Raw genomic sequence first — 24,883 nt, 5'->3', positions numbered from 1 at the left:
TGCCTTTCTGATTCAGGGGTCATTCTTAAAGAATTGGGACAAAACATAAGATTTAGTGTAAAGAGCGAGGTATTAACGAGGGGATCAACCCCCTCATATAGATAATAAAAATATAAGAATATAAAAGTTTGTTACGTAAGTTAATTCTTAAGTTATGTATATTTTTTACTAATAAAAACGTTCGTTAAAAAATTAAAAAGTTCTAGTTGCCTTTTTAAGTAACCGAAAAATTGGAGGGCAACTAGGTCTCCTTCCCCATCCCTTATTTCTCAAAATCTGATCAAAACTAAGAGAAAGCCATTTAACCAAAAAAAGAATTGGAATGCAAATTTCATGTTAATAATTTATGTGCGGAGAGCCAAAATCAAACATGCATTAATTCAAAAACGTTCAGAAATTAAATGAAAAAAAAACTAGTTTTCTTATCTGAAAGTAAAGAGCGACATTAAAACTTAAAACGAGCAGAAATTACTCCGTATATGAAATGGGTTGTCCCCTCCGCAATCCCTCGCTCTTTACGCTAAAGTTTGACTCTTTGCCACAATTCTACTTTTTAAAACAATTAAAAACTTTAGCGTAAAGAGCGAGAAATTGCGGCGGGGACAACCCATTTCATATACGGAGTAATTTTTGTTCGTTTTAAGTTATAATGTCGCTCCTTCTTCAGTTAAAAAACTAGTTTTTTTTATTTAATTACAAATAAATCGAATCAACTTGGTTGAATCCAGTACTGCCACCGTTAGCTTATCAGAATTTTAATTTGATTGCAAATTCGTCTTCTTCGGGTTTAAGTCCTAGTTTGGTGCCCTAAAATAACAAGAAAACAAACTTTCCCCTGATGTAATCTGTATGTTCACTTAAAATAGAGTTTTAAATTTACGTTTGAATGAGCTCGAGGGGGGGGGGATTGTCCTGTTTTGAAAGAGGTATATATTACATGGGCTTTTTTTCAACTTCATTTCTTTTAAGTTGTTTTCTTGATTGTAGCTGGATCCAGATTATCTACATGAAGAGCATCAGCTTGAAGATCATGAAACTAATTCTGGAATTCAGAAAAACTGGGAGGAATTACCTAGAAAACTACCAAGACTAATACCAAGACCTACGGATAAGATCACCTCTGACATGCTTAAGGTATGTAAATATAACGTAGCAGAAATATGACCTCGAAAGGAAGCTTTTCAGTTCACATTATTTTACTATACATTTACAGAAAGAACCAGTGATGCAGCTTGGGCTTTGAGTTGGGAGGGGGGATATAAAGAATGTGCCGTGTTCTTTCTTCACATTCTTTTCAGTCCTTTTGTTTTCATATGAAGTGTTGAGTGCTTCTTTACATTCCTTTTGTTTTTATATGATCTATCACTTAGATAATTCTTTTACAAGCCCCTTCTCCTCCCTATTTAACATAAACCTTTTTCACTAATATTCCTAGTTGTAGTCCTAACTTTCTTCCCTAAGAGACCATCAGAAACTTCACAAATTGTTTTTCTAAAGTTGTTCCAACCATCTTCCATGTTGTCAAATTTTAAACTCTCAAGTTTAGTATTCAACTGTTCATGGAAGATTTCTCTTAAATTCTCATTTTGGAGTTTACCAACATCATAACTTCCCGGGAGGTTGTTACCCTTCCGAAATTTCAGCTTTAAATTAACTCTAGATACTACTGGATGGTGATGTTTACTTTTAACGTGAATAACATCAGTCCTATGTACCCTAGTATCTTGGGTTGATACTGCCAGTCTTCGATTTACTATAACTGGTTGGTTGTCCTATCCTCATGTGATTACTATGCTAATTTATTGGCCATTTTATAACCAAACCCCGTATTGGTTATAACTAGATAGTTAAACCTACAAAATTGCTAAAGTCTGTAGCCATTACTGTTTTCTTTTCCTACTCCAAATTTACCTAGGCTACGATACCATCTATCCCTATTTCCACCGACCTGAGCGTTAAAATCTCCTAGTAAAAACTTCTTATTTCTACCTGGAACCCTGTCTATTTGCTCCTTTAACTGTAAGTAAAATTCATCTGAGTCACTGGTATCTCCGTCAGTTGGTTCTACAATGGCATATAGTACTATAACTGATACCCTGAACTTTTCAATCATACAATGAGCAATTAGTATTCTATTATTAATTCCTTCCCAGCCTAAACAAGACTTAACAGCTTTCTTATTCATCACGATCCCTACTCCGTGTCTATGTACCCCATCCTTCATGCCTGAGTAAACGAATTCTATGTCACCTAATTTCATGCTTCCTACCCCTGGGATATGAGTTTCTGAAACACCTAATAAGTCTAGTTCGAATTTTCTGAATTCGTCAGTCAAAATGTCTATATGATAGTCGTTTTTTAACGTCGTAACTTTCCAAGTTCCAATTTTCTGCAACAATCCCGAATACCAGTGTAGGACGGGGATCAACACATCTTCTCAAGTCTGTACCAACGCTCCGCTCTTTACGCTAAAGTTTGACTCTTTCTCTTAACTCTACTTTTTAAAACAGTAAAAAAATTTAGCGTAAAGAGCGGGGCGTTGATGAGGAAGCAGCCCCTTTCATATACGAAGTAGTTTTTGTTCGTTTTAAGTTTTAATGTCGCTCCTTTTAATGTCCAGTTCTCTGCAATAATTCCAAATACCAGTGTGGAACAGGGATCAACATATCTTCTCAAGTCTCTACCAACACCCCGCTCTTTACGCTAAAGTTTGACTCTTTCTCTTAACTCTACTTTTTAAAACAGTAAAAAAACTTTAGCGTAAAGAGTGGGGCGTTGATGAGGAAGCAGTCCCTTTCACATACGAAGTAATTTTTGTTCGTTTTAAGTTTTAATGTCGCTCCTTACTTTCCGTTAAAAAAACTTTTTTTTTATTAATTTCTGAACGTTTTTTAATCAATGCATGTTTTGATTTTGGCTCTCCGCAGATGAATTATTAAAACGAAATTTGCATAAATTTTTTTTTTTTGGCTAAATGGCTTTCTCATAGTTTTGATCGAATGATTTTGAAAAAAAGGAGTGGCGGAGGAGGCTTAGTTGCCCTCCGATTTTTTGGTTACTTAAAAAGGCAAGTAGAACTTCAAATTTTTACGAATCTTTTTATTAGCAAAAGATATACGTAACTTACAAATTAGCTTACGTAACGAACTTCTATATTCTCATATTTTTATTACGTATATGAAGGGGCTCACCCCCTCGTCAGTACCTCGCTCTTTACCCTAAGCTTAATTTTTGTCCCAATTTCTTAAGAATGACCCCTGAATCACAAAAGCCGCAGAATAAATAATTTAAATTGCTAAAAATGCTTTAGCGTAAAGAACGAGGTATTAGGAGGAGGTGAGCCCATCATGTCCGTAATAGTTTCTGTTCGTTTTAAGTTTTAATGCTTCTCCTTACTTTCAGTTGAAAAAAACTTTTCAGATTTATTTTTTCATTTTTTTTAAATAATGCTAGAGAATCCTGCGCTCCCTTCATGAAACATTTCTTCCCCCTTGACAAATTTCTCCAAGGAAAGTTCCCCAACATATCCCCCTCTTTTCAACCCCCCCAACCTAAAAATCCCCCAGAAAACGTCTGTACACTTCCAAATAACCATTACTATATGTAAGCACTGGTCAAAGTTTGTAACTTCTGGCCCCTCCCACGGGGACTGTGGGGGAGTAAGTCGTCTCCAAAGACATAGTTATAAGGTTTTTTGACTACGTTGAATAAAATGGCTGTCTCAGAATTTTGATCCGGTGACTTTGGGAGAATAATTAGCGGGGGAGGGGCTTAGGTGCCCTCCAATTTTTTGGTCACTTAAAAAGGGCACAAGAACTTTTCATTTCCGTTAGAATTAGCCCTCGCGTAAGAGACTTGGACCACCGGGTCGATACGATCACCCCTGGGAAAAAAAAACAAACAAAAAACAAACAAACAACTAAACACGCATCCGTGATCTGCCTTCTAGCAAAAAAATACAAAATTTCACATTTTTTTTTAGATAGGAGCTTGAAACTTCTACAGTAGGGTTCTCTGATACGCTAAATCTCATGGTATGATTTTCGTTAAGATTGTATGACTTTTAGGGGTTGTTCCCCCTATTTTCTAAAATAAGGCAAATTTTCTCAGATTCGTAACTTTTGATGGGTAAGATTAAACTTGGTGAAACTTATATATTTAAAATCAGCACTAAAATGCAATTCTTTTGATGTAGCTATTGGGATCAAAATTCCATTTTTTAGAGTTTTAGTTACTATTGAGTCGGGTCGCTCCTTACTACAGTTCTTTACCACGAACTGTTGATCAGAAAGAAATAAGATGACATCTTTATAGTAGGGCAATAAGAGAAGTAAGACTGAACAAAACAATAGAAGGAAATTTTTAGACCGACCTAAGAAAAATGAGTTTGAGCTTATATCCTTTGATCTTGGACTTACAATTTCTCAAGAGTACCTTAATATTTCTTAAATGATCCCGAGTCAAAACAGGCGCAATGTCTCTTTGTGTTTAAAGTGGTGGGATGCTGGAGCAGGACAGGCCCAAGGAGCCTACTTTGGAACTTGAAATAATGAGGTGGGTTCGAAAATCCCTAAGATTTCAACAGGGCGAGACATGTCCACCATTTTCTAAACCTGCTCTTAACGAGTTCGGACCTGTGTTTCGCAATTTTAGCCTTCAATATGTAATCATTTCAGAAACCCTTTATAAAACAAATTTTGCTGGAAATGAAGCTTTTTTGTGAAACATGCACATATTGGGATGTGCTTAGGGACGGTCATTCTGTGTTCTTAAAAATTCGTATTTACTAATGTTTAGTCGCTTAGTACCATTTCCTAATAATTTCTGACTTCAATTGCTTTAATGTTGAACGTAATGTATTCCGATACTAGCCTCAGTTGTGTAAACAACGAGCTCATTTTGTACTCTGCGAGTTGAAGAAGGCACAAAATATAGGGGGAAGGCCTTTTGATGGAACACAGGCGCAGAGACTCTTCTTAGGGCATTCTAATTGTGTAAATTTATTTTCCTGTAAGACTTATTCAACGAGTTGCATTATACCTACCTTTCTATGGAAATATATGTAGGAAGCCTCTGTTCTATAAGGATGATTTGCATATTGCGTGTTTCCTCACACTCTAGTTACAGTTTTGTTCCGCATGGGGGTATGTTATGGTTTCTAGGTGCTTACCCCTTGCAAAATACCCCTTTCCCCAGAAAATACACCCCCGTGAGACAAACCCCCCATTGGAAAATACCCTCCGGAAAATACCGTTCGTCGACAATACATCTCCTCTGAAAGGAAATTTTCTCCCCACTGAAAATTCCCCCAGACAATCCCTCCCTCCCTGCAGAAATTTCCCCCGTGAAAAATGTCCGTATGTTTCCCAAAGACAAATGCTATATGTAAGCAATGGACAAATCACAAAGCTTAAAAAGGCAATTAAACTTCTACATTTTGGTTTTTTGATTGTTTTCTAGCTAGGGAGGGAGGGAGGGAGGCGCCTCAAAGATTGCATTTTAATGTCAAAACATCCAAGCTCTCATCGAGCCATCAGGTAAATACAAAATTAGTTCTAAGAGAGAGACGAAGGGAGGTTGGAGGTATTAATTGATGCATGATCCCCAGGCTCGAAACCAGGATTTTTTTAGGGGGTAGGTATTTTTTCCAGAGTGGGAATATAGAAAAAAAAAGTATAAAAAATTTGAAAATGTGGACCTAATATGTACTCCCTTATGATTTCTGGGAATATTTCTGGTCTACGCTGTTATGATGAAAGTAAAGAGTAACATTAAACCCCAAAATGAGCAGAATTTGTTCCTTTTTGGAGGGAGACTGCCTCTTCCTCATCCACATCTTCATCTTGTGGTTGTAAAAAGTTTGGGGGTGCTCATTAGATCAGAAATTCAGAGTTCTAATCATTTCTATAAGTCGAAAGTGATGGGAGGCCAGGGAGCTGGAGGGGGGATGTTTGTGTGTAAATGCTGGCTCCGTTTTTCTTCTATGAAACTATATGTTGGATCTTCAAGATACAGTAACAAATGAAAAACTATCGCTTATTGTATTGTTAAGACCAATCAGCGGTTTTTGACCTGGAAAGCCTGTTATCGAAAAGCGAAATGAGATGCAGAAAAATTCCCCGGCCCTGAAGCGCCCCTTTCGCGTACGTCTCTGATAGAACCGATATTTTTAGACCACTTAAGGTTTTGGTTATTCATTTTGTTTTTCTGCTCTCCTACGGTTTATATCAACGAAAGACAGCAATTTTGCTATCATTCCATTGTTGAAATTCAGCTTTATCCATTTACTGAACTGAATTTTTGAAATTTATTTTGGACGGTGTTTTAGATTGAAAATGCACTGAATATTAATTGAAGGTGGTTGAAAAAAGGAGAATTGTCCTATTTCTAAGCAAGTATAGATTCTTTTCAAAGAATAAGTCTAAATACTATATTTTTATATTTATAAAAATATATTATAATTAATATATAATTAATAATTAATTAATAATTATTATATAATTATATATTATATATTAATTATTATTATTAAATAATTATATATAATTAATTATAATTAATTAATTTATAATTAATACTATAATATTTTTGACTCGGTGAATGGATAGATTTGTGATCAATGAATCCAACGACATTTTGTCCCTTTGGTGCAAGTTACAACAGCAGGCTTGTCACAAAATGGCTTGCTTAAGAGGCAGGGTCGTACCCAGGATTTTTTTTTTGCGAGGGGGGGGTACAAAAAACTTTAAAAAACGCATCAAAAATTTCTTATATTCATTTTTGGTACATTTTTAAGAGTTGGACAAACATTGCTAGGGAGGGGGGAGGTCAAACCTCATACCCTTTCTGGATACGGCCTTGTTCAGAGGTAATATACGCTATCCCTTGGCATCAATTGCGACTCGTCCTAAAAACTAAACCCTTCATTGGATTACTAACCATACTTGTTAAAAAAGACACGAATTAAGGCTACATGCAACAAGACTAGTAACTTAATCCCAGGCAGGGTTAGTAACCTTAACTGTGAAAAATGTTGCTTGTTACGGCTTTTTATAAGGTAGTTAACCTTTTTAACAGTAGGGCTATTAACCCTATGATGTTAGTCATTACTGCATTAAATAAGGTTACCAACCTTGTTAAAAGTAAGGCTAGTGACCTTACTTGTTGGAAGGTCAGTAACCTTACAGCAAAAATCAATAGTAATCACATTTAATGAAGTTATCTTGTTAAAATTTATAGTAATGCCGATAACCTTAGTGTAATTAGGGTTAGCAACTCGGGGGATACTTTGGAGTTTTTTTTATTCTGTTAAAAGCGTCCTTAATTTGTTTGCTTTTACTATACCTAAATTCCTATGTTATTTTGTGTTTTCAGTAAAGGACTAGTTTTGTATAATCCTAGAAACATAGGGAAACATAATCAGCTGGTACAGCAAAAATCAATAGTAATCACATTTAATGAAGTTATCTTGTTAAAATTTATAGTAATGCCGATAACCTTAGTGTAAGTAGGGTTAGCAACTCTACTTTGGAGTTTTTTTTTATTCTGTTAAAAGCGTCCTTAATTTGTTTGCTTTTACTATACCTAAATTCCTATATTATTTTGTGTTTTCAGTAAAGCACTAGTTTTCTATAATCCTAGAAACATAGGGAAACATAATCAGCTGGTTTGTTTGTACCAGTTTTATTGATATATATTAGATAGGCTGTGAAGTAATAATTTCTGTCCGTTTTAAGTTTCAACTTCGCTCTTTACGTCCCTCGGAAAAGCTTTGTTTTTTAAATTAATGTTTTTTGTTTTTGATTAAAATTTATTGTAGAAACAACGCTGCCATGCCCTTTTTTTGTACGGTATAATGTATGTTCGTTTTAAATTTTAATGTCATTCATTGGTTTCAGTTGAAAACTTATTTTTAATATAATTTCTAATTATCACCGATCTAGAGGAGATAAGACACCTCTAGAAAATACTGCAGGCAACCTCGACAGACACGGAAAACTTTTAGTCTGTAACATAAAGTTCACTATCCATACTTCACAAAACAATACATGTTTTTCGGGAACGTTTGTTTTTCGATGAACAAAAAGCTGTTTTTACTCAGCCGACTTCGCCTAAAAAAGCCATAATGAAGACAGGGCTTTATAGATCGCCTACTGACTAGCAGAAATTAGAAGGCTACTGTAACAAAAGAGAGCTGTTAAGGGATCATTTAAAAGCTCATATTTATGCCTAATCGCTTTCTATAAATTTGATTTGATAGCACATTCCCACAAAATCACATTCGGTTGTTTCTCCCATTTTAAAAGTGCCTTTTCCAATGAAATGGCCAAAAAAGGTGTTTTTCAAAATCTAAACAGAGGCAAAAAGCTAAAGGGGCAAGGAAGTCCTTTCCCCTCAATTACCGCCGTTAGAACTACCACACAGGCTTCATCGAAGAGTGAAATTTGAAGGTCCCTTCAAAACTGTTGATCATTCAAGCTTAAGTTTTGGTAGATTTTAGTTGGAAATTTTTAGTTTCAGTTAATTTGTTTTCGCAATAATTGTTTACTTTTCAGAAGAATAGGCGATTTATGAAACTTACTAATAGGATCTGGAGAGGGAGTATATGTGAGGGGTTCTTATAAACCTCCAGTTAAGGGCTTTGGCCCATAATTACTGCAATGCTACCGTTTTATGCTTCCAAACTCTGCCACTTAAGAAGTGGCACCAAAAGCGCCGTTTTTAGTTCTATATGGCACTTATGGATGGTAAAATTGATAAAAAGCGCGTGAATATGAGTTTTAAATGGTTTAAAATGAGCCTTCTCGGGATATGCTTGAAAAAATGAGTGCATCACAATTGCAAAAATAGGGGATTATCTGAAAGGTAATCATAAGAAGGGACAAACTATGATTGAAAAAAAATCCAAGCTGGAATCGAACGCATGATGATCTAATTTGAAGTCCAGCTCTGTACTAACAGAACCACGCCTCTAATAACATTTTCCACTTAAGAAGTGGCACCAAAAGTGTTTTTTTCAGTGTTATATCACACATACAAATGGTAGAGTTGATAAAAAGCACTTAGATAGGAGCAAAAGTTTTCAAATGAGCCATTAAACATCAAACTAAAAAGTTCTGGTAGTCCACTAGTCCCGCTTTTCCAATTGAGATATGGCACCAAAAGTGCCGTTTTTAGTGCCATTTGAAACTTGGGGGAAACTATGAACAGATGGTGGAATGTATAAAAAGAACTGTAGACATGACAAATATTTTTTTTATGAGCTATTAAAAATCTATCTAAGATGTTCTGGTAGCACTATAGCCCCACCCCTTGAGAAACGGCATAAGAAGTGCCTTTTTTCGTGCCATATTACACTTGCAGATGGCGGAATTAATATAAACGTACATATGAGAAACAGCTTTTAAATGAGTTCTTAAGCATCTCTCTATGATGTTTTAGTAACCCGCGAGGCCTGGATAAAAGAAGAAAAAAAAGACCGTTTCAGCGTTTTTTAACTTTTAGTTACTATAGGCTGTGGTTCGCTCTTTACTAGGTTGCAGCTAATGCTTCAACCATGACAAAGAGTTCATTGTAAGTTTTCCCCAGAAACTAGTTAGCATTGAAATCTGTGAAATGTAATAGATGGTAGAATTTGTAAAAACGTAATAATTATAAGCAATAGCTTTTAATTGAATCATTAAACATCTATCTACGATGGTGTGGTAGCCTGCTAATGTTTTAGTAGCTTACTGATGAGCAGACAATTTATGGAACTTACTAAGGGGGCTGGGAGGGCAGTGTACGGGAGGGGTTCTTGTAAACCTCCAGTTAAGGGTTCTGGAACATAACTATTACAGTAGTACCTGTTTTGTACTTCGGAGCTTTTCCACTTAAGCAGTGGCACCAAAAGTATTGTTTTCAGTGCTATATCACACTTACGATTGGTAGAACTGATAACAAAAAAAATGAGCCATTAAACATAACTCTTACAAGTTCTGCTTGCCCAATAGCCCCAGCTTTTCCACCTGATACATGGTACCAAAAGTGCCGTTTTTAATGTCATTTGGAATTGTGCCAGATGGTGGAATTTATAGGATGAACTTAGATATGAGCAATATCATTTATATGAGCTATAAAAAATCTGTCGACGATGTTCTGATAGCCTTCTAGTGCCACCCCTTGAGAAATGGCACAGAAAGTTACATTTTACTGTCATATGGCACTTGCAGATGTTGAAATTTATATGAAGCATGTACATATCAGAAATAGCTTTCGAATGAACCATTAAGCATCTCTCTATGATGTTTTGGTGACCCACTAGGCCTGAGAAAAAAAAAGAAGAGAAAAACAGGAGACAGATCAGTTTTACCGTTGCAAAAAAGTGATTTCCCTTGTTTTTCAAAGAGGGGGACTTTAATTTCCCTGAATAACGTTTTCGACCATACTGATTCCAGTGGTTCAATCTTCATTATGATCTGACGCCATATTTGAGGGGTTTCAGGCTTTTTTCGAAAAAAACTTTTCGCAATAAACTTTTACTTTTAAGACGAATCAAAATAATAGTGTCAATAATAGTGTCATAATCGGTGTCAGATGGCAATTTTTTTCCACTAGGAATTTTTTTTCAAAACGTGATTTTTAACTTTTGGGCTGTTCGCTCTTTACTAGGTTGCAGCTACCGCTGCAACCTAGTAAAGAGGGGGTGCTGCAATGTTTGTCTCCAATATAGTAATTAGTAATAAATAATAATAATAGTAATAAGTAATCCCGTACTTTGTTTATGTTTTTTGTGATGCAGTTCACAGATGAACGTTTTCGTTTGAATTTAGTCGTTTTGATCAACTTGGGGTCTTTCATAAAGCCTTAAAATACTTCGTTACCGATATATTCCCCTTAAGATTCTGTGCCCAAGAATGTACAACGAGTATACCTCTCTTCCAATATTAATTCTTAAATTCTCATATGTAAATTAGCAATTCTAAAATGAATTTTGGACTTCTGCCCTTGAGGTTGCATCCTCAGGCTTGATAGTGATGGACCGCGAGATCGAAAATGCCCTGGGAGCCTAGTTGCCTTGCAGCTTTTAATAAGGCACTAGAATTTGCAATTTCCGTTGGAATGTGACCTCTCTCAGTTTTCTATGACCGCCGATTCGATTCAATCACCCCAGGTGAAAAAAAATGCACGCAGTTGTGTCAAGAATCCTACGAAATTTTGCATCTTCGTAGCTAGGAGATTGAAATTTCTGTGAAAGAGTTCGGGGGCATTCATATATTGATGGTATTTTTTTTTTATCAAAGCTGGGTCAATTTTGGGGAGATTTTTCCCCTTTTCCGGAATTATGCAAATTTTGTATCGTTAGGTGCTTTTGATGGTTACTTTTTCAAATGTCTTAAATTAATATAAAAGCGGATTTATGTCAATATCGTTCCCAAGGGTTTTTTAGGTTTCGGTTACTATTAATATGGATCGCTCTTTTCTTTCATTTTGTTAAAACGAACTGTTTGACGCAGGTGCTCAATTGTCCTTCGGTTATTGACGCCACTACTTTTAATGAGTATAGTTAAAACTAGACACCCACTATATGATCTTTGAACTAACTGGTTTTTAATCTCGTTTGAAAAAAAAGCTTCTATTTGCTACTAATCCCGTTGAAGCGGTTTTTCACGCCTGATCCTATACAGAACTTTGGAAGTCTTTCTACATGCTAAATATCACGTCGTCGTCTAGTTGTCGAACTTACTTAGGTCGAATCTAGGGCCGCATAATGCAGCGATGGTCAAACTCCTTATGCTGCATCCGCATCTCCGAATCATCCCTATTACCCGGGCTGGTAGGAGAAAATTTTCTTAAGTGGGGATGCAGCCAAAAAATTTAATTACATGATCAAACAGTTCGTGGTAACGAACTGTAGTAAGGAGCGACCCGGCTCAATAGTAACCAAAACTCTAAAAAATGGAATTTTAATACCAATACCTACATCAAAAGAATCGCATTTTAATGCCGATTTTAAATATATAAGTTTCATCAAGTTTAGTCTTACTGATCAAAAGTTACGAGCCTGAGAAAATTTGCGTTATTTTAGAAAATAGGGGGAAACGCCCCCTAGAAGTCATAGAATCTTAACGAAAATCGCACCATCAGATTCAGCGTATTAGAGAACCATACTGTAGAAGTTTCAAGCTCCTATCTACAAAAATGTGGACTTTTGTATTTTTTGCCAGAAGGCAGATCACGGATGCGTGTTTATTTGTTTTTTTTCCCCAGGGGTGATCGTATCGACCCAGTTGTCCTAGAATGTTGCAAGAGGGCTCATTCTAATGGAAATGAAAAGTTCTAGTGCCCTTTTTAAGTGACTAAAAAAGTTGGAGGGCACCTAGGCCCCCTCCCACGCTAATTATTTTACCAAAGTCAACGGATCAAAATTCTGAGATAGCCATTTTATTCAGCGTAGTCGAAAAACCTTATAACTATGTCTTTGGGGACGACTTACTCCCCCACAGTCCCCATGGGAGGGGCAACAAGTTACAAACTTTGACCAATGCTTACATATAGTAATGGTTATTGGGAAGTGTACAGGCGTTTTCAGGAGGATTTTTTTGGTTGGGGGAGGGGTTGAGAAGAGGCGGATATGCTGGGGGAACTTTCCATCGATAATTTGTCATGGGGGAAGAAAATCTCCATGAAGGGAGTGCAGGATTTACTAGCATTATTTAAAAAAAAAAACAATGAAAAAATAAATACGAAAAAGTTCTTTCAGCTGGAAGTTAGGAACAGCATTAAAACTTAAAACAAACAGAAATTATTACCCATTTGAGGGGCTCCCCTCCTCCTAATACCTCGCCCTTTACGCTAAAGTATTTTTAGTAATTTCAACTATTTATTCTGCGGTTTATTTATTCAGGGGTCATTCTTAATGAATTGGGACAAAATTTAGGCTTTAGTGTAAAGAGCGAGGATCTGACAAGGGGGCGAACCCCTTCATATATGTAATAAAAATATGAGAATACAAAAGTTCTTTACGTAAGCTAATTTATAAGTTACGTAAATCCTTTACTAAGAAAAATATTCGTAAAGAATTAAAAGTTCTAGTTGCCTTTTTAATTAACCAAAAAATCCGAGGGGAAATAGGCTTCCTCCCCCGCTCTTTTTTTTCTCAAAATCATTCGATCAATCAAAAAATGCAAATTTCGTTTTAATTATTCCTCTGCGGAGAGCCAAAATCAAAACATGCATTGATTCAAAAACGTTCAGAAATTAAATAAAAAAAACAAGTTTTTTTTAAACTGAAAGTAAGGAGCGACATTAAAACTTAAAACGAACAGAAATTACTTCGTATATGAAAGAGGCTGCTTCCTCATCAACGCCCCGCTCTTTACGCTAAAGTTTTTTACTGTTTTAAAAAGAAGAATTGAGAGACAGAGTCAACCTTTAGCGTAAAGAGCGGGGCGTTGATGAGGAAGCAGCCTCTTTCATATACGAAGTAATTTCTGTTCGTTTTAAGTTTTAATGTCGCTCCTTACTTTCAGTTAAAAAAAACTTGTTTTTTTTTATTTAATAAATATAAGAAAACTGTGCGAGATATCGTTTTAGAGGGAGAGGATATAGACCCGAAGGCCCCTTGCAGACGATTGCCACCAAGTCCTAGCACCATGAAGGAAAAAACTAATCGGGTGGAAAAGTTATGATGTGCCTGCTTTCCTCTTGAGAGCGGTAGAAAGGGCATAGTTTCTTGTGTATTAGGGGTATAGTTTCCTTTAATATATAAAGAAAATATATTTTAAGCGTTTTTTTCTTTTGTAGCGTTACGTAATCCAAATTATTGAGACTTTTAGGAATGAATATCAGTGTATATTACATTTTCAATCCCTATTCATTTGTTCTTTTTAGTAATATTGGTTATTATACTGATTTTCTTTCTTGATGTTATGAGGATTAAATACAGATTGCTGAAAATTGTTTTCAGTGAAGGGCAAACTACGCTCTAATCTTGGAAGGTACAGGGGGTGTTGCCCCCACTCCTAATTCAGGTAGTTTCTGCTTGTTTTTGGTATTTATTGTAATTTCTGTTTATTTTGGGTTTCATCTATTTATTGTTAGTAATTTACGGTCGTTTGAAGTATTATTGAATATGTGAAATGTCACAGAAATATTATATGGCTTTATTCCTACTCGCTTTTGGTTTAATATAGCTCTTCACTTTTCTTCGAAAATTTACTTTTGCTGAAAGAAAGTCAAAATTAATTAACTAGAAAGGAGGATAAATGAGAAATCGAATGAAAAGTTAATGTGAATGAAACCAAAAGGGTATAATTGTACTTTTTAAGCAAATGAAAGCTGCCTTGCGTGCAAACTGTCCCTTCAAGACTCGAATGCCAATAGGCCTACTAATTTTATTTTGATTCAAGTATTTATGTCTTTTTTGCCTGAATTTTCTCGTATTTCGCTATTTTAGAAAAAAATTGCGAATAAAAGCTCAAAATCACTAGGCAATACTAAATTACTTAGCGAGAAAAAATCGCTGAAAATAGTGATAAATCAAGTGTAGCAACCCGGCCCTTGCATGTCCCTTTATGCATTTCTTTGAGTTCGCCAAAAACATATCTTTATGAGAGAATATCCTAAGATACCAATTCCCCTCCCCCCAAAAAAATATATATATAGAGTTCTTTTTCGAGAAATAGAATACATACACAATCATTGCTCACTTGTAAAAATGGATTACATGATTTACTTATCCACAAAGCCTTACGTTGGATTTGTTTTCGCTCATATTTAAAAATTCGGATTTTAAGTAGTTATTATAATTGAAATCCTGTGGTGGCGGAGTGGATTTGACCTTAGCTTGGTAATACGGGACCCAGAGATCGAATCACGCTGCAGGAATGCACTGCAGGGCCGACGCAAGGACCTTAGTAGTCAAGAAGCGTCGTTAATTCTTAAATAATAATATTATAATAGAACAATAAATGTGAATCGGTTTACAACAGATGTAAAACCAATCTTCAAATTGTGATTTTTATGAAACACTGAAATTTAACCAATATATATAAGATTTATATCAAACCACCCAAGCTATAGGAATAAAATTTGATTTTTATCCCCTTTGAAATTTAGCCATTCCTCCCCCCCCCCGGGAAAATTGTACTTACGTGCATTCAGTGCATCTACAAATAAAAATTGCCGCCACGCCCATGAGTTTTGCGTACTGGATGAGAAATATCTTTGGGTATAAAAAGCAGCACGCAAAGTTACCTAAATCGTGTAATTTCGTGTCACATTATCTGCCAATTTATTTTTCATTACTTTAAACGTGACTTAGGTACGAATTCTTAACCATGTGAATAACCTTGAACCTTTCCAAAACCGTACAGGATCTTGATCTTCTTGTTGGACTAGTTTTAGCATGACATCATGAGCTGCTCAGCATCCTGTTTTAACTTCTGGCAGAGGTCCCGCTTGGATGAAACTTTTTACCTTTATTTTTTAATGACTGCGTTTGCTACTTTCTTTTTTTACATTTTCTCTGGTATAATCAAATTTATGAGGGAAAGTGGGTCATTAAACAATATATTAATTAGATTTTTTGTGTTTTTCTTCGTCTCTTTGCAACGGGGAGCTACACAAAAAACTCCTAGAAAATGCATAAAAAATTTCTTTTATATCCATTTTTTGTTACGTTTTTACGAGTAAGACAAACATTTTTGGTGTCGGGGGGATGTTCACACCCCCTAACTACTCCCATGGGTACGGTCTTGATATAAGCCCATCAAAAACAAGTATACGCTTGTGCCAACGTTCCCCCCTTTCCAACAAGCGTCACGGGTACGTCCATGGAAAATATCCTCACGCCGTTCCTGAAACTATAGCTTTCAGGAATTTTGTAGCTTCTCAAAGGCTGCCACTTCTTCCTAGGCATTACCTTAAATTTTATAGGGATAAAAGACAGGGATAGGGATTAATCTTAATTTTTTTGTATAGAGGCAGGGGAAGGGCAATAGAGTATTTAAAGCCAAACTGGCTTCCCTTGACAAAATCAAAGAGATTACTTTTGAAAACACTGGATCTACGGCATACATGCGAAACATTAATTTGATGGTTCTTCCAACCATGGGCTTCATTTTCTATGGGACAGGGGGGGGGGCAACTACCCCTACAGAACCAATTCTCTCCCCCCCCCTTTCCATTTGAAATTTTGTTTCTGCAAAAAATCTTGTAAATTAAGATAAACCTGCATAATTCAAGTATCCAGACAAACAGGTCAGTTTTCTTTAGTATATCTTTGCCTTTATGGTAATGTATGACTAATTTTTCAGTTTCCACCGCTATTTTCACTTGACTGGGAAATTTTGCTGTAACTTTACCCTCCCCCCCTCAGATTTTTGACGAAATTACGCCACTGCTTCCAGCTGGACTTAGACTCGTTGTTTTCAGGATTTACTTGCTTTGTTTGGGGAGGGGGAGGTAAGTCTGCCAAATTAGAAAAAGAGGGCAAGTTAATTAAATTTGGTGAGCAAGCATGAAACATACAGTAATAATCGTGAGATATTGTTTTGCTTCTGGGCCTCCCTTATCCTCGACGTGTGTTGCGTTAGTCTTGAACTATGGTGACGACCTAGTGACCTCCCAAAACTTGTCTGGTCTGTCTGTTAATAAACAGTCTCTTTTTTCTTTGTACGTTTCTTAAATAAACCTTTTCATGTTAATATTTATACTTTTATGATCAACCTCAATCCAGGACGAATATGTGTTCCTAAGGGATACAATGTTACTCTTTGATTATTCTTATTGCTCGCTAAATATATATATATATATATATATATATATATATATATATATATATATATATATATATATATATATATATATATATATATATATATATATATATATATATATATATATAAAAATATATATAAACAAGTTTTTTCAGCTGAGCAGCGTTACTAACTAAAACGAGCAGAAATCATTCCTTATGTGAGGGGGACTGTCCCTTCCTCAAACATTGCTCTTTACGCTAAATCTGAAGTTCTGTCGCTTTTTTTTTTACATAATTCTCATTCAAATTTGGCGGTCCTTGTGTTCGAGCGCTCTTTCTTAAATAATAGTAACAAAAAGTCAAACTAGTGGAAAGAGCTAGGATTGAGGAAAAGGCAGCCCCCCTTACATACGCAATGATTTCTGTTTGTTTTAGATTTTGAAGTTACTCCTTACTTTCTGTTTCAAAAAACTATTTTTTAATTTCTGCCAGGAAATCCTCTTCCTTCGCCCTCTGTGTAAAATATTCCCTGGAAAATTTCCCCAGAAATTTTTCTCTCCGAAGTTCTCCCCGTGTAAGTCCCCCCCGCAGAAAACTCCTCCCAAAATTGTCCATTGTTTCTCAATAACAAATACTGTACGAGAAAAATGGGCAAATTGCGAAACCAGCTGCCCTCTCCCAGGGACTATGGTGAGTCATGTCATCCCCAAAGGCATAGTTATTTGACCTTTCAATTATGTTGAATCAAATGCTATCTCAAAATTTTGGTCAGATGTCTTTGGAGGAAAGGGCATGGGAGAGGAGCTAGTTACCCTCCAATTCTTTTGGTCACTTAAAAAAAGCAAAAGAACTTTTGATTTCCGTTTGGATGAGCCCTCTTCCGATCTCCTTGGACCATTGGTTCGGTACAATCACCCCTGAGGAAATAAAAACTGATAATAGATAAACGAACATCCGTGGTCTCTCTTCTGGCAACAAAATGCAAAATTCATGCAAATTCTCGCTTTAGAATTTATATCACAACTTTTCTTTTTTCTAAAAGAAAAACAAGTTTTTCTTTTAGAGAGAAAAACTTAAAAAGCAATTTTTTTTTGACTGAATGTAAGGAGCGTCATTAAAACTTAAAACGAAAAGAAATTACTCCGTATATGAAAGGGGCTTTTCCTCCTCGACGCCCCGCTCTTTACGCTAAAGTTTTTTTGTTGTTTTAAAAAGTAGAGTTGTGAGAAAGAGTCAAACTTTAGCGTAAAGAGCGAGACGTTGCGGAGGGAACAGCACCTTTCACATACAGAGTAATTTCTGTCCGTGTTAAGTTTTAATGTTGCACCTTTCAGTTAAAAAACTAGTTTTTTTTATTTAATTTCTGAACGTTTTGAATTAATGCATGTTTTGATTTTGACTCTCCGCACATTAATAATTAAAACGAAATTTGCATATTAGTTTATTTTTTTGGCTAAATGGCTTTCTCATAATTTTGATCGGACGATTTTGAGAAAACAAGGAGCGCGGGAGTAGGCCTAGTTACCCTCCATTTTTTCGTTGTTTAAAAAGGCAACTAGAACTTTTAATTTTCCACAGACGTTTTTATTAGTAAAAATATACATAAATCACGAATTAACGTACATAACGAACTTCTACATCCATATATTTATATTACTTACATGAGGGGGTTCACCTTCTCGTCAATACCTCGCTATTTACACTAAAGCTTAAATTCTGTCCCAATTCCTTAAGAATGACCCCTGAATTACAAAGGCTGTAGAATAAATAGTTGAAATTAATAAAATTACTTAAGCATAAAGAGCGAGGCATTAGGAGGAGGTGAACTCCTCATATGCGTAATAATTTCTGTTCGTTTTAAGTTTTAATGCTGCTCCTTACTTTCAGTTGAAAAAACTTCTTCATATTTATTTTTCATTGTTTTTTTTTTCAAAAAATGCTAAAAAAATCCTGAGCCCCTTCATGGAAATTTTCTTCCCACATTACAAATTCCCCTTTGGAAAGCTCCCCCTGCATAACCCCCTCCCCTCAAACCCTCCCCCAAACCAAAAAAATCCCTGAAATCGTCTGCACACTTTCCGATAACCATTACTATATGTAAACACTTGTCAAAGCTTAACTTGCAGCTCCTCCCACAGGGACTGTGGGGGAATAAGTCGTCCCCAAAGACATAGTTATTAGGTTTTTCGACTATGCTGAATAAAATGGCTATCTCAGAATTTTGATCCGGTGACTTTGGAAAAAAATGAGCGTGGTAGGTTGCTTAGGTGCCCTCCAATTTTTTTGGTCATGTAAAAAGGGCACTAGGACTTTTAATATCTGTTAGAATGAGCCCTCTCGTTACACTCTAGGACCACTGGGTCGATACGATCACCCCTGGGAAAAAAACAAGCACATGAATACGCATCTGTGATCTGTCTTGGTGCAAAAAATACAAAATTCCACATTTTTGTAGGTACGAGCTTGAAACTTCTACTGAAGGGTTCTCTGATACACTGAATCTGATGATGTGATTTTCGTTAAGATTCTTTTCTAAAATAAGCCGAATTTTCTCAGGCTCGTAAATTTTGATGGATAAATCTAAACTTGATTAAACTTGTTTATTTAAAATCAGCCTTAAAATGCGATTCTTTTGATGTAGCTATTGTTTTAAAATAATATTGAAAAATAATATTGAATATTGAAAATAATATAATATTGTTATAACTGGTTCTTGATGAAACTTATATTTTTAAAATTAGCATTAAAATGCGATCCTTTTGATGTAACCATTGGTATCAAAATTCCGTTTTTTAGAATTTCGGCTACTATTCTCAGGCTCTTAACTTTTGATGTGTATAACTGATCTTGATGAAACTTATATATTTAAAATCAGGATTAAAATGCGATTCTTTTGATGTAACTATTGGTATCAAAATTCCATTTTTTAGAGCTTCGGTTACTATTGAGCCGGGTCGCTCCTTACTACAGTTCGATACCACGAACTGTTTGATAACTGGATTTCCAGAGCTCATATTACGGTTGATAAGTTCTTTATTTCGAGTAATACTAAGTGAATGCAAGATGTTACCTGATAAACAATTCATTATTTTGTATTCTTTTTAGTGAATTTAAAAACATATTATTTTTATGCCTAATTTCTTAAGATAATTATAATTAAACACTGAAAGTTACTGATAACACAGCTCCTGTAAGACTATGAAAAGTGTTGTAGACTAGTTTGATGTTATTTTCTGGCGTTATAGACTAGGCTACGTATTTACTTTTGACTCCTAAATCAATATTCTTGTTTCTTATACTTGGCTTTTGTGTTTTCAGTAAATAGTTAGTTTTCTGTAACCCTACGAACATAGGGAAATATCATCAGTTGATCTAGTTGCACTAGTTTTATTGATATATGTTAGATAGGCTGTGCAGTATTAATTTTTATTCGCTTTAAGTCTTAACTTTGCTCCTTACTTCCCTTGGGAAAACTTCGTTTTTCAAAATTAATCTTATCATTAGACGAAAATTATGGGTTGTGCATTCAAGGAGTTTCTCACTCTTCACCACCTCGTACATGTCCCCGAGCGTGACCTTTTCAACCACGTATGGTATAGGGCCTACTCCCCGTTACGTCTGCTTCGCCATCCATTTTTGTGTCACGAGTTGTATGCATTTCATAGAACACTTGATTTTTTTTCAAGTGACCAACTCCTCACTTAAAGGAATAGAATAGAATACAAATTTTTTCAATATAATTTTTCTTTTTTCGGTTGTATGAAAAACTACTTTCACTTTCTCTTCAAGTTGGAGCCGTGATGCAGAAAAATACAAGGTCTCATTAGTGAAAGAGTTGTTTTTTTATTTATTTATTTTGGCAATAGAATAGCCAGCTCATTATTGGTTGGCGCTAAGACCACTCGACTTTGAATTAAGAACATTAGTTAATAAATTAGCCTATTAATCAACAATCAGCTGTACAAATTCAGACAATTTTTTACGCAAATTAAGAAATTATCAGGCTAAATTTATCTAATTTAATGATTAAATTAAAGAAATTAAAAATCATAAGGCCCCAGGTGTTGATAGTGTGGTAAATGTTTTATTTTGTTTTTTCAAAATACAGTTGTTATGAAGTCAGGAATAAATTACTGAAAATTTCGAATATGGTTTTTGGAAAAAGGGAAATACCTATCTATTTTCATTACCTGCTTTCCGTTTAGCCCTGGGCGGTTGGCCGAAAAGGACAATCTTCGGCAATCTGTCTTACTTCATCCCCAGAACGCGCCCTAGCCATCTCAATCTTTCTTTCAATATAGCCCTTGAAAACGGGTTTGAACCACATTTTTCATACAGCCTACTGTTTGAAATAAGGTCAGTCAGACGGGTACACCAGACAATCCATAAGCAGTTTCTCGGAAAACATCTGCTAAATCTTGATCCGCTTTTCGGAGCGTCCATGCTTCAGAGCCATAAAGAGTGGAAATAAATCATGTGCTTTTATAAAATTTAAGAAATCACCATAATTAAAATCCCCCCTTACTATATGACTAACACCATTCGAGGCTTTAACAAGGAAATATCAGACAATCACCGGTTTATAGCTGCCTGTATCCGGAGACAAATAGCTTAGCTCATTTGAAATCTAAGTTGTAGGACTAGTAGGTATATTTTATTAAATATTTAATATACAGAGGGTTGAGTTACGTTATGTATTAAATTTAATGTGTTCTGGGCGCCCCCCCTTCCATAATTATTTGTTGTAGTTTCCATAATTTTGTTACTAAGTATTATATTTTCATCATATTTTGTTCTATTCCATTAGGATAAACATAAATTCATGATGTCAGATGGTAATTTTTTTTTTCAACGTGCAGTTTTTTCAAAATGTTATTGCTCCAACCATGATTGTGCATCCAACCACGGCTATAGAGTCATTAAATTATGAACGCTGACTCTGATTTCTTTAATTTTTGAAAATGTGACCCTGGCTGTCAGTAATAATTTTCGTACTGATTTAATTTTATAGCAGAGAGAAAGGAAATTAAAAAAAAAAATAAAATACCGATAAAAAGTCGTCAAGCTGCATATGTTCATGTGGTGAAACCGCATAGTAATTTCTCTTTTTTCAAACCTCTCTTGTGGTCAATGACCGAAACTAAAATTGACTGGGTAAAAAAAAAATCATTCCAAAAAAGACCCGTCACTGAGTTATGTGATCAAACTGAATATTATGGGAATTCAATCTTAAAGGATCACCCTAGCTTTTTAGCTAGTGTGGCTAAACTATTTAGAATTTATTGGATGGTCTTGCCTTAACTTTAAGAGCTTGGATAAGAGATCCAAGTAAGCCATAGAAAACTAAAAACAGATACCTACTTTCCTGGAAATCTTAGAAAACCCATTTGACTTATCCCATTTTGTGCCACACATAGAGATATTCAAATTTAGTAAAGCTTATATTATTAGAAAATGTAAATTTCTTTTTCTGTTGAACGGAGAAGAATTTTCTTTTTAAGTTCAGGAAAGGCAAGTCCCTAAGAGTATCCTAGCATACTTGCTTGGAAAACATTTAAAATAAGCTTAAAGGAAGTATAATTTGAGTAATTTGAGAGCTTTAGGAGTTCCTTTTTGTGATAACCGCCTTGATTGAAATGTAGCAGTGTTTTAACGCCACTGTGGTTTTACGCCACCATATGTTTTCCGCCACCATATGTTTTCCGCCACATTTTAATTCAGGTAAGTCAGAATAGACATTGACATAATAACAGACTTAGTCATAGACACAGATATAGACAAAAACATAGACATAGACTAACGTGTCTATTCTGACACAACTAATCCTCTTGATGATGAAAGATTTCTTGGGTTGCGGAAAACATACGGTGGCGGGAAACCGCGGTGGCGTTTAACACCCACACCGATTAAAAACCTATCCGACACAGGATGCATATTAATCATGATATATGTGCATTGAAATGACAGCGCTCTGCTTAACAATAAGCAGGAGATTATACGTTTTCTTTATTTGGTTTTATTTTAAAATAGTCTCTCGTTAGTTTGTCGAACTTTTGACTCATTTAAGATCACATATCAATTTCTACCAAAACTGCGTTGGAAATCCTTGCGCTGGGAAAATTCGCTAATTGGTCCTTTGTCTTTGAGACGGTTAGCCGACTCTCTGACTCGCAAAATTAATTCTTAAGTCATTGACTCCCCTTTAAATAGAGTAACTAAACTGAATATGAGCTGAATTATCATTTTCACACTTTTACTGATTTAAATGAGCGAACAACCAATTTCAGTGAGGCAAATGACCCCTGTGACTAGTTCTAAATGTATACCGAGCACTGGCACGTACGCAGAGGGGGGCCTTCGGGCCCGGGCCCCACGAAATTTTGTGAAATGTTTAATTTCCCCGTGGTTTCTTGGGATTTTTGGCAAAAGTTGGACATTTATTAAGAATCTAGATAAATGTATGAAGCCTTTCTTGGGGGATTTTACAGCATGCAATTATCCGGTCAAGTCACTGCCCAATTATTAAACCATTTTCTGTCTAACTTTTTACCCTCTTCGAAGTAATTAGCAATTGTACTGTTATTTTTTTTGTTAAGAGAGTTTTCTTTCCACAGCAGAATGGAATTATCCTTGGTATTAGGGCGTTTTTCCCCCTTTTCAGGATAAAGTACAGCTTTTAATGGATCAATTTCGGAAACTATCATTTTTCATTAAAATCTACGTTTTTGCAATAGAATAACTATCCCCAACAGCACCCATATTGCACTACCCTAAAATTTCCCTTTCAGTGGGATATAATAGATTAATCACTGGTTCTAAGTCGCTATGAACATAACCTGAGCCTAAAACGTACTTTTGAGGCTTCAGTCCTCTTCCCCCCATTCGCTACGATACTACAGATTAAAGTTAATCTATATTTTCCGATATACGCACTTTCTGCATTACTAAATAAAAAGAAGAGCTAAGAGCTCATATGGCCCTTGTGACGAGGCAAGAAGAGCTAAGAGCCAAGAGCTCGTATGGTATGAGCTCTAAAAAAATTCTAAGAACCAATAGATTGATTTAAAAGGAAAATCAGAGGCTTAATGCCGGTCAGGATTTAAAATAAGAGCTCTGAGTCACGATGTCCTTCTAAACATCAAAATTCATTAAGATCCGATCACCCACTCGTAAGTTATAAATACCTCATTTTTTCTAATTTTTCCTCACCCTTTAGCCCCCCAGATGGTCGAATCTGGGAATGAGTCTATCAAGTCAATTTGTGCAGCTCCCTGACACGCCTACCAATTTTCATCGTCTTAGCACGTCCAGAAGTGCCAACCTCGCCAAAGCACTAACCCCTCCCCCCCACCCCCCAAAAGAGAGCAAATCCAGTACGGTTACGGCAATCACGTATCTACGACATTTACTTATTCTATCCACCAAGCTTCATCCCGATTCCTCCACTCTAAGAGTTTTCCAATATTTCCGATTTCCCCCTCCAACTCCCCCATCAACAGATCTGGTCGGGATTTGAAATAAGAGGTCACCCGTTCTTAAGTTAAAACTACCTCAATTTTTCTAATTCTTCCAAATTAACACACACACACCCCCAGCTCCTCCAAAGAGAATGGATTATGTCAATCACGTATCTAGAACTTGTGCTTATTCTTCCCATCAAGTTTCATCCCGATCTCTCCACTATAAGCGTTTTCCAAGATTTCTGTTTCCCTCCTACAACCCCCTATCTCCCCGGATACAATTCGAGTCGAAAATGGATCATCTGAGACATAAGATCCTTCTATATATCAAGTTTCATTAAGATCCGATCACCTATTCGTAAGATAAAAATACCCCACTTTTCACGTTTTCTAAGAATTCCGGTTTCCCCCTCCAACTCCCCCCAATGTCGCAGGATCTGGTCGGAATTTAAAATAAGAGAACTCAATCGGATAGAAAAAATTGACACCTAGACTTTGAAAATTACCTCCTTTTTGCATCTTTGTGTTTGTAATCTTTGTTAAAAAAAGCGAAATCTAACAAATTAAACAATTTTTTTTGTAAAACTAAATGGGATCTTAATTTCATTTAGATCCCATCTCCCGTTCGTTAGTTAAAAATATTTCATTTTTTCTATTTTTCCGAATTAACCGGCCCTTCACT

The 24,883-nt window shown here is 35.7% G+C and overlaps 1 protein-coding gene across 2 annotated transcripts in view; it reads left to right on the top strand.

Annotated features, from left to right (window-relative positions):
* Window positions 1–24,883, top strand: part of LOC136028410 (longitudinals lacking protein, isoforms H/M/V-like) — a 203,602-nt gene that overhangs the window by 96,377 nt on the left and 82,342 nt on the right. For both annotated transcript variants that reach the window (XM_065706243.1, XM_065706244.1), the window contains exon 9: window positions 988–1,134. In XM_065706243.1, the coding sequence (XP_065562315.1) occupies window positions 988–1,134 (147 nt within the window). The remainder of the gene's footprint in view (window positions 1–987; window positions 1,135–24,883) is intronic.

This window comes from Artemia franciscana, chromosome 6, assembly GCF_032884065.1.
Source record: "Artemia franciscana chromosome 6, ASM3288406v1, whole genome shotgun sequence".
In the NCBI taxonomy this organism is placed as follows: domain Eukaryota; kingdom Metazoa; phylum Arthropoda; class Branchiopoda; order Anostraca; family Artemiidae; genus Artemia; species Artemia franciscana.
The sequence above is the reverse complement of the archived record's forward strand: the minus strand, read 5'-3'. Positions and strand labels throughout refer to the sequence as shown.